The sequence below is a fragment of the Ananas comosus genome, linkage group 6 (genome assembly GCF_001540865.1).
Source record: "Ananas comosus cultivar F153 linkage group 6, ASM154086v1, whole genome shotgun sequence".
NCBI lineage: Eukaryota > Viridiplantae > Streptophyta > Magnoliopsida > Poales > Bromeliaceae > Ananas > Ananas comosus.
Window position 1 is genome coordinate 12,922,114 of NC_033626.1, and position 12,535 is coordinate 12,934,648.

Genomic DNA, 12,535 nt, shown 5'->3' on the forward strand with positions numbered 1-12,535 from the left:
CTTGTCCGACTACAATGTTAATTGAATGATATCAAAACTTTGAATAATTGCTCTGTGCTATAACGCCAAATCTGAAGCTTAGCGAATGTCACTTATTCTCTATACGAAATTCACCCTGTAAAACTAAAACCCACCTTACAATAACTACTTTGCCAAACATGAGTCAGCAGTCAATTCCAAAGTAACAAAGCCTCCTACCTTTCATTAACCTAATTGCTGCCTCTACCACAAGATGACGCGATTCACCAATTAGAGACATCCAAGCATGCTGAATCATGGGCACAAGATTACAATATAACCCTAGCAGACTATTTGGGGAAGAGCATGTGATTATGGAACATTAACAATCTAAACTTGATATAGAACATAAATATATCCAAACTCTTAATTGAATTCTACTCTTAACGAGCCATCCTTCTCTCACTTATATCCATTTTGGGCCAGACTTCCCCATCCACTTATTTCCATTGAAAACATGTCCCCTCATCATGTCTTTTTTAGTTCCCATCCACACTTCCAAAAGGAACCCCTCTTCCCTCGCTCTTTAAATGCAAAATAATTTATAAGACCTCACAAAAAAAAAAGATAAAGCATAAGAAAGTAAAGAGAAAAGGTGAGATGGCGCAAAAGTTTCATCAATTAAAGCTACCCGGCCGACATCTCCACAGGAACAAATTAGAGATCACTGCATGTTTGCGCAATATCGTTATTGACCTGCAATTTGAGGCAGAAAACAAAAAAACAAAAAGAAAAAAAAAGAAGAATATAATATCAATAACGGTGTCGATAGTATATAAATAGAAGTTTAAATCAATGATCGAAATATAAATATTTTACCTTTTAATTGCTAGTATAGTTAGTAGAAATTATATAATCAAAAATATCGAAGAATTTTTTTTGACAAAAAAATGAATAAAGTGGGCAAATGGAAACTCACCATCTTCGCAGAACTCGTCTGATAAGGAGAGGAAGACGAATTATCAGGGCGACTGCAGCCAGAGGCCCAATAATAATTGAATGTTTCCCAGCTCATCTACTAAAATAAAATAAAAATTAAATTTAAAAAAATTATAATTTATTTATACTATGAGTAAAATATAATAAATTTTTTTATAATAAGTTGAAGCTTGTAATTAAGAATGCATGGTTCGTGTTATAATTAAATTCGTGACAACGTCACCCCAAAAATGTATAACAAAAGTATCTCCACAAATCATTAGTTAATTTATATAAAAGAAAAAAATTTGCACAACAATAGTGAATATACCGATCATCACTTGTAAACATGGTGGAGTAACAAATCAAGGTCGCATCCATTTCTAATCCTGTACAAAGAACCAAAGTTGATCAATTGAATCAACCTCCCAGCGTTACGTTACAAGTATGCCAAAAATTAAAACAAAAAAATGCAAATAAAACATTCCATCAAAAGGTAAACTTTTTACTGAATTTCTTTTGCTTATTTTTTTTATTTATTTCTTTCTTTCTTTATTTCCCCCCTCCCTTTGCAGTAAGCAAACTGTTTCCCAGCACTAAGCTTAATTCCTTTAGACAAAGGGTTTGGTCATGTAATTAGCTAGAATAAGTGGTTTGGGATATTCATATTCTAGAAAAATAAAGCAAAAGTTGTCCAATGGCAATGGTGCATGGCACAATCTCCTGTTGCCCAGGCAAACTACGCCGTAATACCTCCGTTGAAATCCAAAATATTGATGGCACAGCTTGTCCTTATTAGAGCATTTAACTTATCTTCATTCTTAATTCATATATATAATATAATTATATATATATCATAAGAGAGGAGACAGAGAGAGAGAGAGAGAGAGAGAGAGTAAGTTACAAGTTTTAGCCAACCATTAATTAATTTTTACGGAGCCTATGTATATGGTAGTTTTGATTTGTAACCTCACGAGTAACAAATGTTGAGCTATTGAGAATTTAATGGAATTTAAGGTGATTAACTGTGGTTATTGCAATCACATAACTACTACTACTACTACTACGTACGTTTTTGCAAGTTTCATGGTGGAAAGAACGTAGCTGCGTTAATTATATGCGCTGGTTATTTAACTAATTGAACATCTACCTTACCTTAAGTTGAAATATTTCCCTTCACTCCCTCTCTACTGTAGTTATTTTGCATGAGAAGGACGCTTAATTATATTAAAACAGTACTTGAGTTTTTGGTCGTTCATACTCATATTTATAGGTTCATAATTAAGTTATATAAATTTTTTTTGTTCATTAAATAACATAACTTCTAAGCCTCCTTGTACCGTTCTACTATAATGTTTCGTAGAATTCTATTAAAGCTGAATATTAACTGATACAGAGCAAATAAGCAAGAACTAGTTGAGCTATTGGTGGTTGTCAAATAAATTGTAAGAGGTAATAACGCGTGCATTAGATTTAAGTAAAAGAATTTATTTACGACTTACGCAAAATAAAACCTCAATAAATATATTGCACGGACTAGTTGTATATTGTAGCTGCGCAACAGAAAAAATACAAATAGTATATTTACACTTATTAGACAAGCCAATTCATTTTAACACTGCTTCAAGCCAAACAATGAAAAAGCAGTTTATCATCTACACGTTTATGTTCATAAAAATAACTACTTAATTCCACACCATAAGGCTAGCTCATCACCTCCTAATTCATATTATTAACTAATGCTTAAATTTGTAAATAATAATTACACCGTACGTATATCACGATTCATATAATTTATCAGCGAATGATTATATCCAAAATTAACGAGCTATATATAGGAAGCCGCGGCGAGCAGAAGAAGTCCGCTTACCGGATCTTCGTGCGCCGGCGAGTACACGGTGGCCGCCGTTGGAACCAGAACCTGAGCGTAAGCACTTGCCGAGGTAGCGTCCTCCCCGGCGTTGGCGCCGTCGCACGCAGCTCCTTGAGCTGCGTCACAGCGCGCGACGCAGTCGGTGCACTGCTTCCGGCCGATATTCGCCGACGCAAACTGCGACATGGCCTGCCGTAGCCGGCGCCGCCCGACTCTGTATCCGCCAGGCGCCGCCCGCGGTGACGACGCCCCGAAGGGAGCGTCGCGCATGCCGAGAAGTCCGGCGGAGTTGGCAGGGGGCGAGGGGGCGCCCGCACTTCTTGTAGAGGAGGAGGTGTCTGCCGGCCGTATTAGGAGTCGTTGCCGTAGCGGAGGAAGCAGGCGCGCGGGACTGACGGCGGCGCGGCGGCGGCGGAGGGGCAGAGGGTGGAAGCTCGAGAGCGGAGCGGACGCAGGCGGCGCAGACGGCCGGGGAGGTCGGCGCGGCACTGGGAGGACGCCGGCCGCGCCCGAGGTCCAGTTCGCGTAAGGGCCCGAAGCCGCCGTCGTTGGCCAGGTCGTCAGCACGGAGTCCGCGCGTAGCGTGGCCGTCCGCCGGCACGTACATGCGGCTGCGACAAGCCGGCGTAGAACGAACGCCGTGTAGTCTCCGCCCCCGACGCCGACGAATGATACAGACATGAAAAGAGAAGGAGGATAGAGGAACACGGAGAAGTTTTTGCATGGTTAATTATATTATATGTTGTGTTAATTTGGAAGTCGTGTGTATGCAGGGGTACGTACGGTAAGTATGTGTTTGAGAGTTTTTGAGGCGGAAGGAGAAAGAGAGGTGTGTGTGGAGGAGGGGCCTCGTTATTATATAAAAAATCTTGAGACTAAATTAAAACTCCCTGTTGTTTATACAGAATATTACTTCTCTTTATTTGACTAATAAAGGATGATGATCAAAGGAAAGGAAGAGGAGCGTGCCAGCAAATTTCTCTGGGCACCTGTTCTTTGATGAATTCATACCGCGCCGGCCTATTATTCACTATTTCATAACTGCATTAAAAATGCACAGAACCTACCTAAATTGTAGACCATTGTTGTTGACAATCTAATTTTCTATATTGATTTATATTAGTCAACGATATTTTGACTTCAAAATTCGACGGTACTTATTTATATTTACAGATTTAGTCAGTATATTTTATATATATTAAAATAATATCGACTTAAATTTTAAAATTAAAATATATTAATATATTCAAATCAAATAAATTAAGAGAGTAAATAGTAATCAAAATTTCTGCAAGTTTAAGGTTATCCCAAATCAATACATGTTCGTCTTTATCTAAACCTTTATGTTTCAGCTCTCAACATCAAATTTTTTTCATCAACCTCCTGTGTCCCATCTCATTATTCAAATCTCAACTTAATTCTCGATTTTAAATAAAGATAAAATAAGATAAGTTACTTCATAGAGGAGTATGAAATTAAAATTATAATGAAGAAACTAATATATAGAAATGCCAGATTACTATCGAAAATGCGATGCAACAGGAAATATTTTATAATATATAATATGAAAAAAAATTATTTAAGGAGTAGTTGGAGCTAGGTGAAATTAAAGAGGCACCTCACTGTGATTGCCTCACGATGGCCATAAAGGAAAATACACTATGATTTAGTCAAGGGTTTGTTAGTATTAATTTGGAGCTTCTATTTTATTATTATTGAGCACTGGGGCAACTAATAATTGATGTAGAGCAAAAATCGACTTTTTTTAAAAACAACGCTTCTAATAGTTTGAAATTTGTGACAATAATCCTCTCACAATTTTTATTTTGAAAAACTAACCCTCCCTTTCGCCACGTCGTGCACGTACAATTTCTTATTAAAAGGCCGGTGAATCGTTCACACGCTTTTCCCATTTCTTTTAAAGGCGGTAATCGTTGCAACCGGGCTTTCTTCTTATTTTCTTGTTAAAGACAGTGAAATCATTCACCGCCTTTCACTTATTTATCCATAATATAATCCCAACGAACCACATAAACAATCTAACAAATCATATATAACTTTAACAACCTTAAATTCTAATAATTTATCCGATATAATTTCATATAATCTTAACACCATGAAAATCAATATCTATTCCATACAATCCTAATCAAATAAAAATTCTAATTGGATCCACCATATATCTAACAACCTCCCTTTTTTCTATTTCCTATATAATTCACGCACAATTTTTTAATGAATGCGGTGACGAATTTACCGCCTTTAAAAGAATATAGGCGAAAGCGGTGACGATTCACCGTTTTTAAAGAGAAATGGATAAAAACGGGAAATATCACCGCCTTTAAAAGAATGGGTGAAAACGGCGAAACGATTCACGCGTCTTTGTAAGGAAAACCCTGACGTGGCACCCACGTGGGTCGAAAGGAGGTTATGCTTACAAATAAAATTTTTAACAGCTCACCTTTAGGGCAATGTTTAATTGTTTTGTAGGTCATTTTATAAAAAGCCCCCAAAAATCATGCCCTCTCAGTTGAGCCTACTGCTTAGCCCGTTAGGCGAGAAGCAAAAGTTTGAGACAGCTGCTATTGTAAGGACGGCTAAAATGAGCAAAAAAAAAAAAAAACAAAAAAACAAAAAAAAAAAACACGTAAAAAATTTATCTAAGATCAATTTCAAAATAACTATTTGATTTTTAAAATTTTTAATTTTACTGTCTGAGTATTTTGACCTAAAATTTAAATTAATTATTTGTTTTAATAAATTTGTAGTTGTAAAAGCGGTATGAAATATACTAATTAGACTTATAAAAATAACTAATATATTCAAAATTTGAAGTTAAAATATTATTGACAGATCCAAATCAAATAAATTAAAAGAATGAATAGCCATATCAAAATTTTAAAATATTAGATCGCCAATTCAAAATAATTTTCAGTTCAACGAAGTTAAATATATTTTTACTAAAAATTTATTATAGTCAAAGATAAAATTAAAAAACTAATGCCCATATCTCATAAGATTTTAGTACCAAAATGCATCCAAAAGTATCTGAAACTGCAACGCAAAGCAGATCTAAAATTTGAGCCATTTATTAGGCAACATAGTATTCGCTTGTCGTAGGACTGAATAAAAGATACCGCGGCAAGAAAACATGCGTATTTATTAACAACCCACGAAAAATTGTACACAGTTAAATATGAAGTTACCAATTGACTTTTTACACCAAGATTGTCGCGGTACAACAAAAATTTTAATGCGGGACAACTGGATGGCCTTTTTTTTTTTAACAAATTTTTATTTAAGAATTTCTCGATCCTCACTATAATTTTGATATAAAGAGATAATTTTGATATAAAGAGATTAATTTAACGTTTCATTCCAAAAAAAAAAAAAGTTGAAAGATATTAAAATAAGAAAAGATTTCTTATTTATAGGCCTAAATCTTAATATAATAATAACAAAATTTTCATAAGAAAAGAAATTGATTAAAAGATATTACTAATCTAATGAATATTAGGTTTTTAGAGGCGGAGGTCTCCGTGGAGGGCGCTGGTGATCTCCTCGGTGGTGCGACCCGAGGGACGGAGCAGGAGGTTAGGTTTTTAGAGGTTCTGAAACCGAATTCGGGTCCGGATCGGATCGCATATCAGAATTGCCTACAGAGTGGAGAGTCTAATGCTACTAAAGACATTCATTTGGGTTCAGAACTCGAATTTAGTTTGCAAAAATAAGCAAGAGATGGAAAAGCAGCATAAATCAGCAAAGATTGAAGCCATAGCCCTATCCCGATGAGCAGAAAAAGACGAATCCAAAGAAAGCGTGGAGGCGGAATCTAACTTAGTTCCTACAATAATCAAAGTCCCAAGAGCTTGTTAATGATTAGGAGTACCACACTGGAGAATAGATTGTTGTAAGAGAACGGCGTACTCAAATATATAGAAGAGAGATCAATGCAAAATTGAATCCCGAGCAGGTGTAGAATAATAAATGCAAGTAATATGATGCTCTAATTAGCAAAGATTCAACCTCAGAAAGGGCATAAGAAAAACAAAAGAAAAAAATATATATATCAGTTGTCTGAACGAGGAAGCTTCGTAGTACATACCAATCTGCTTAATTCATTGAAGCTTCTTTGTCTGCAGCATCAAAGAAAGGGAGTTGCCATGGCTTTCGCTGAATAGGATTAAAAAGTAAACAATTCGTTCAATATGATGCCACTTTTTGCAGCTCCCATTACTAGAGCTGCTCCACTGCAGAAGAACTAAAAGAAGGGCCTAATTATGAAGGAAGAAACTGCTTCCTTAGCCCTCACGGGAAAGAAATAAAAGAGCCAAAAATTAAGATTGTACCTCTTCAAGCTTAAACTTTTATAAGCCCAAACCCAAACCAATATAAAGCAACCTCTCCTCAATGTTACCATATATTAGGATTTGTTCGAAACCAAATATAACTTGTTATTCAAGAATCATTATCCAAACTGATACAAACTGGTCACCGTGGAAAGCTCAAACAAACTAAACCCAATCAAGAAGCTCCTGGTTTTTGTAGAGCTGACGAATAAACCAACATTGTCAGTTTTGGTACTACACAACTAGGAACTCACAGAACAAGGCAACTGACTTAACTGGACCTCAAAAATATTGTAAAGTCATTACTGTAATAAAAGAATAATACCATGAATAGCAAATGTATATCAATGTAGAAAAGAAAAAAAAAATTCAAAGAAAAACCTTATGAAGTAGCAGGCACAGGACATGAATACTGACTTAAGACACAACGAACGTCTCTAATAAGCGATATCCACAGAGGATATACAATTCAACATATCTGAGTACAAGCATGTCATAACAGCAACTTGAACAAGTCTACAATAAAATAAAATAAAATAAAACAAAACAACAACACAACGCACAAGATATCAAGTTAAGATTGATTTTATCAGATTTTAACAAAATGCTGAAATTATTCCAGCTGCAGCTAAAAATTTCCTTGTGAGTATGAAACTGTCATGATACCAAATCTGAAAACATTATATGGGCAACAAAAAGGCTGATAGCAGTCGTTAGACACCAAAAATAGTGTATCGGAAACAGTGTCTTCGCAACTGAGATGTAATATGAATGCAAATATGCCCAAAAGTTAAATACTGGAAAATATGCTCTTAGGATTACCACACTAAGATCCAGCCTAACACAACCAACCCAGTTCAGGAGCTCTCTCCAGCATTTTTGGTGATCACTCCAATACTCAGCAGCTTTAGTTGCAAGTAAAGGTTCAAACATACAGTGAAACACGAATAAAATATAAACCAAGAAAACTCAATTTATCAGATAATGATGCTTCTGCTCACAAAGCCAAGATTTAAATCCGAAGCCTTCTAAACTAGATTACGCAGCAATCTTCAGTACGAATCAGAAAAGTAACCTCTTAAATTCGTTCAGCAATGAAATACCAAACTATTGAAGATGCATCAGCACAAAATCCCGAATCAAATTCACTGTTCAAAATCGATAGCATGATAGGAATAGGAGTCTTAACCTAAAAATACGAATCACATACCAAATTACGGGCTCTTCCACAGTATGATCTAAGATCAAACACCCTAACCAGATCTCCGATTCACTTTATGCAAATTAAGAATCCGTACACACAACAACCAAAAAGGAGAAGATATCCAAAAAAACTAAAGGGGATAGAAACCAGAACCTAGATCGAGATCGGATCCGAGACCGCGGAGCTCTTAAATCGCACGAGATCGGAGGCCGATCATGCGCTCACTCCTGGCGCTTGAGCTTCTCCAGGCGCTGGTTGAGCTGGTCGATGCGGACGACGAGGGAGGTGACGGAGAAGAGGAGCCAGTAGAGGACTAGCGCGGCGGCGATGAGGAGGGCGTTGCGCTGGCTCTTCATGATGGACTTTTGGTGGCGGAGGTGCTCGGAGGGGGTGCACGCGTGCTCCTGGTCGCACGTGGGGCGCGTCTCGTACTTCCAATAGATGTCCATGAGGAGGAAGAGGCAAAAGGGCACCACCGCGAGGAGCGGCTTCAGGGCGCTGCGCACCGCCGCGACGAGCCCCCGCCGCAGCGCGTCGAGCCCCGGGAGCGTCAGCAGCACCAGCATGATCGCCTCCGCCCCCGCCACGTACCCCACCACCACCCACTCCAGCGCCATTGCACCTCAACCTCTCCACCAAACCCTACCAAATGTCCAAACCCTAACTCTCCCTCTCCCTCTCCTTCTCTTTTTTCTTCTTCTTAGGAAGGGGAAGGTGGAGGACGAGGAGGAGAAGGGCTTTGATTAATTAATATCGAGTGTGGGAGGGTCGGTGGGGGTGTGGATGGGCGGCATGCGTTAGTTCGGGGCCTTTCGATGCGTCGCACGTGGTACGTATCTGAATCGAAATCGATCCGTACGTACGTTGTTTACTATGCGGGGCATCAGATCTACCGTCGCGGTGTCCGCGGACGGTTGTGAGGTAACCATAATTCGGAGTCGTCCCGGAGTACCCGACCTTAATAAGGGCAGAATAATTCGTTTGCGTTGGTCCTTTACTTCGTCAGCAAGAATAGAATGCGTCTGTGTTCGTAATCTTAGGGGATGTGGCTTTATTAGGCGGAATTTTTAGGGGTTTTAAGGGCCCACAGGCAAATGTATATTTCTTACTCTTATTTCAATTAAAAATTAAATACTATTTCTTATTTTTATTCTATTACTTTCGACATTTTGTACAACTGGACCATTAAAAGCCCATAGTTTGTTGAGGCCATGTACGAATGCATAGTCATCTAATTTGTGGCCAGGCACGGCCCACCCCCGAATTCCGGTCTCGACTGGGCCTTGCGGCCTACTAACTGCTTGAAATCTCTCCTATCTACTTCACTCGCAGAAAGATTCAAATAAGTTTTTTTAAAAAAAAACAAAACAAAATCATCGGACAAAGGAAGACGATGGGAAACATTGCTTTATTCATCATTTTTCCACACGATCTCCGAACACTCCGTATCATCATCACAGACACATCAACACCTTCGATCGAACTTTATTTTCCACTCTCTACACACATATATATATATCTTATTACTATAATTTCATAGGTGGATTTTGCCCCGTAGACTCAGAGCTTGCTCGAAATGGGGATCGCGCGGGGCTTGGGCTTGGCGGGGATGGGCTCCTTGGGGATGACAATGGTGAGGACGCCGTTGTCGACGCTCGCCTTGATGTTCTCGGCCTTCGCGTTGTCGGGGAGCGCGATCTCCCTCGCGAACTCCCCCTTCCCCCGCCCCGCCGCCGACGACGACGAACCCTCGCCTCTGATGCTGAGTACGTTCCCTTCCTCTAACTGCACCTTTATATCATCCCTCCCAAACCCTAGGTCCCGTCCCAAACCATATTAAGATCGCGTAGAGGAAAGAGAGAGAGGAGGTGGGGGGAGTAGAGTAGAGTAGAGTAGAGTAGAGTAGAGTACCTGGGACGTTGATTTTGAGGATGTGGGACGAAGGGGTCTCGATCCAATCCATGGCGCCCGCGGCGGAGGATCCGCGCCATTCGCCGAGGACCGAGGGGCTCCAGAAGAGGCGCCGGAAGGGCGAGCCGAAGAAGACGTCCGCCATGGCCGATTCGAAGCTCGTCGAGGATGCGATGAGAGGTTGAAGACGACTTGAGAAATTGGATTAATAAACGTATGAATATAACTAAGGATTTATGTACGAAGTAGATAGAACGAGATGAGGATTCTGGAGAGTATGGGAATGTAGAGGACAGAAGAAGCTTCTTGAAGGAAAATGAAATTCCCCATACACTTTTCGGCCTTTATCCCATGGAAAATATTTTGGGCCCAGATAATTATACAGTAATGTGTCTAGGCCCGGTTGGAAAGAAATATTGGGCCTAATAAAGCCCAAGTTTTGACCTGGGCCAACTTTTTCTTTCGGCCCATCATTTTCTTAGGAGCCGTGGGCTTTTGTAGAAGTGGACGTCTACAAACGGATGATTAGTGCATGAGACCTTTCAGATTAGGTTATTAGGTATTGTAGAGATTTTAGTGTCAAAATTTAAATATTGTAAACTTTTTCTCAATGTGATGAACAATAGATATTCGACCATGTTGATTTCCAGACTTATTGATTTTGTTATTAGTGTTTTTGTGTGTGTGTGTGTGTGTATGTGTGTGTGGATCAGAGTGTAGTCCTTTACAAACCTATCAAACTGGTCCTCTGTTTGGACTTAGATCTTCTATAAATAACCTATTTTGATATTCAAAAATAAATATTTAATAATATGAAATTGTGGTATAAGGAATATAAGATTAGGCTTATGAGGCACCAAACTCGACAATAGAGAGAGTCTTCTTTATCACATTTATTCCACGTGATAATACAAATTTTTTCCAAATATTATTTCAAAGTGTTAATTACCATTATACTTCTGATTGGAGTGTTAGTCTTTTTAGACAGCACAATATATTTTACGTGGTGCAGCTACCATAGTAATATAAAAATTATTTGGAGGCGATAAATTTTATTGACTTGGCCACACTAACACTATACCATTAGTCATAATATCAATAGAGAGTACTGTACCCATTAGATCGTGATGTGAGTTAATCCAGTGTGTGTTTCTCACCAAACTACGAGTAGTAAGCATCACCATCTATTATCAGCCAGAAGCTTCTAAGTGCAGTGGTTGAGCCTTTGACCATATTGAGCTCTCATGGACCCATGTTCTCTCCTTTGGACTCGTATATAGGCATTAAAATTTCTCCTTTGTACACGTAGGCATTAAATTTCCAACAGTATCAGACCAGTTGTCAATCAACTCTAGGAATTGATGTGCGTGCCATTGCAGGTTTAGCTGGTTCAAATTCAAGAATAACTGAGATTATTATATGACTAAAAAAAATAAAAGCAATTAAGAAGATTATAGAAATTACGGAATAATGAATTCAATACATTGTAGATGATCATCTTCCCGAATAGGAGCCACAATTCTCTTTACACTCACTGATAGCGACTGATGGATTATTATATGATTTTTGTTTGGGCTTCATTGGAGATCGATCACCATGAGCCATGAGGCAGGATGTGAATTTTTCTCTAGCTAATTAATCACTTGATTAATTTGTAGAGATCTAGAGAGAGAGAGAGAGCTAGAAAGAGTACGAACCACGGGCATTAACTAAAGGAGCGAGTGCAATTAATAATGTTTTATTTCTTTCTGAAGGAGACAGTCCCCACAGCGATCATTCATCTAGCAAAAGCAATGGTAGCTTTTGGTTCACTTTATTAAGCCTTTTGCTCTTCTTTGCATGCTGTAGAGTTGATTAGCCCACTTGAGTCCCACTTAATATTCAGACAATGCTGCTATATATGCTAAAATTAAACTTGCTTCTACTAGTGCACAGCTGATAAAGTATATGTGCATATTCGCTTTAGTCCTCTTTGGAATTGGGTCCCATATATATAGACCCATATCATCAATGAATTAATCAATGTTGCTTTTCTTTTCAAAAGATGTATTATTAGTCATTCAATATGATGATCCAGTCCTCTAACACTAATAACATATTTAAGTCTAGTTATTATTATTAGAATACCTGATCTCTTATATTTTTAATCATATATTTTTTTCCATTCGATATGAGATTATTCTACTGGGGTGTCACAAATTAATCCTAATTATTTTGATTGTTTTAATAGATCTAGAAAGGTACTAAGGTGATCGATCACTT

At 38.3% G+C, this 12,535-nt stretch overlaps 2 protein-coding genes across 2 annotated transcripts; both read right to left on the bottom strand.

Moving 5' to 3' along the window:
- Positions 6,767-8,994, bottom strand: LOC109712049. Its single transcript, XM_020235477.1, has 2 exons — positions 8,516-8,994; positions 6,767-6,982 (listed from the first exon to the last, which is right to left on the bottom strand). The coding sequence occupies exon 1, from the start codon at positions 8,977-8,979 to the stop codon at positions 8,584-8,586; it is 396 nt and encodes a 131-aa protein (XP_020091066.1). The 5' UTR covers positions 8,980-8,994; the 3' UTR covers positions 6,767-6,982; positions 8,516-8,583.
- LOC109712048 (16.0 kDa heat shock protein, peroxisomal) lies at positions 9,739-10,591 on the bottom strand. The gene is made up of 2 exons (XM_020235475.1): positions 10,274-10,591; positions 9,739-10,176 (listed from the first exon to the last, which is right to left on the bottom strand). The coding sequence occupies exons 1-2, from the start codon at positions 10,416-10,418 to the stop codon at positions 9,923-9,925; spliced, it is 399 nt and encodes a 132-aa protein (XP_020091064.1). The 5' UTR covers positions 10,419-10,591; the 3' UTR covers positions 9,739-9,922.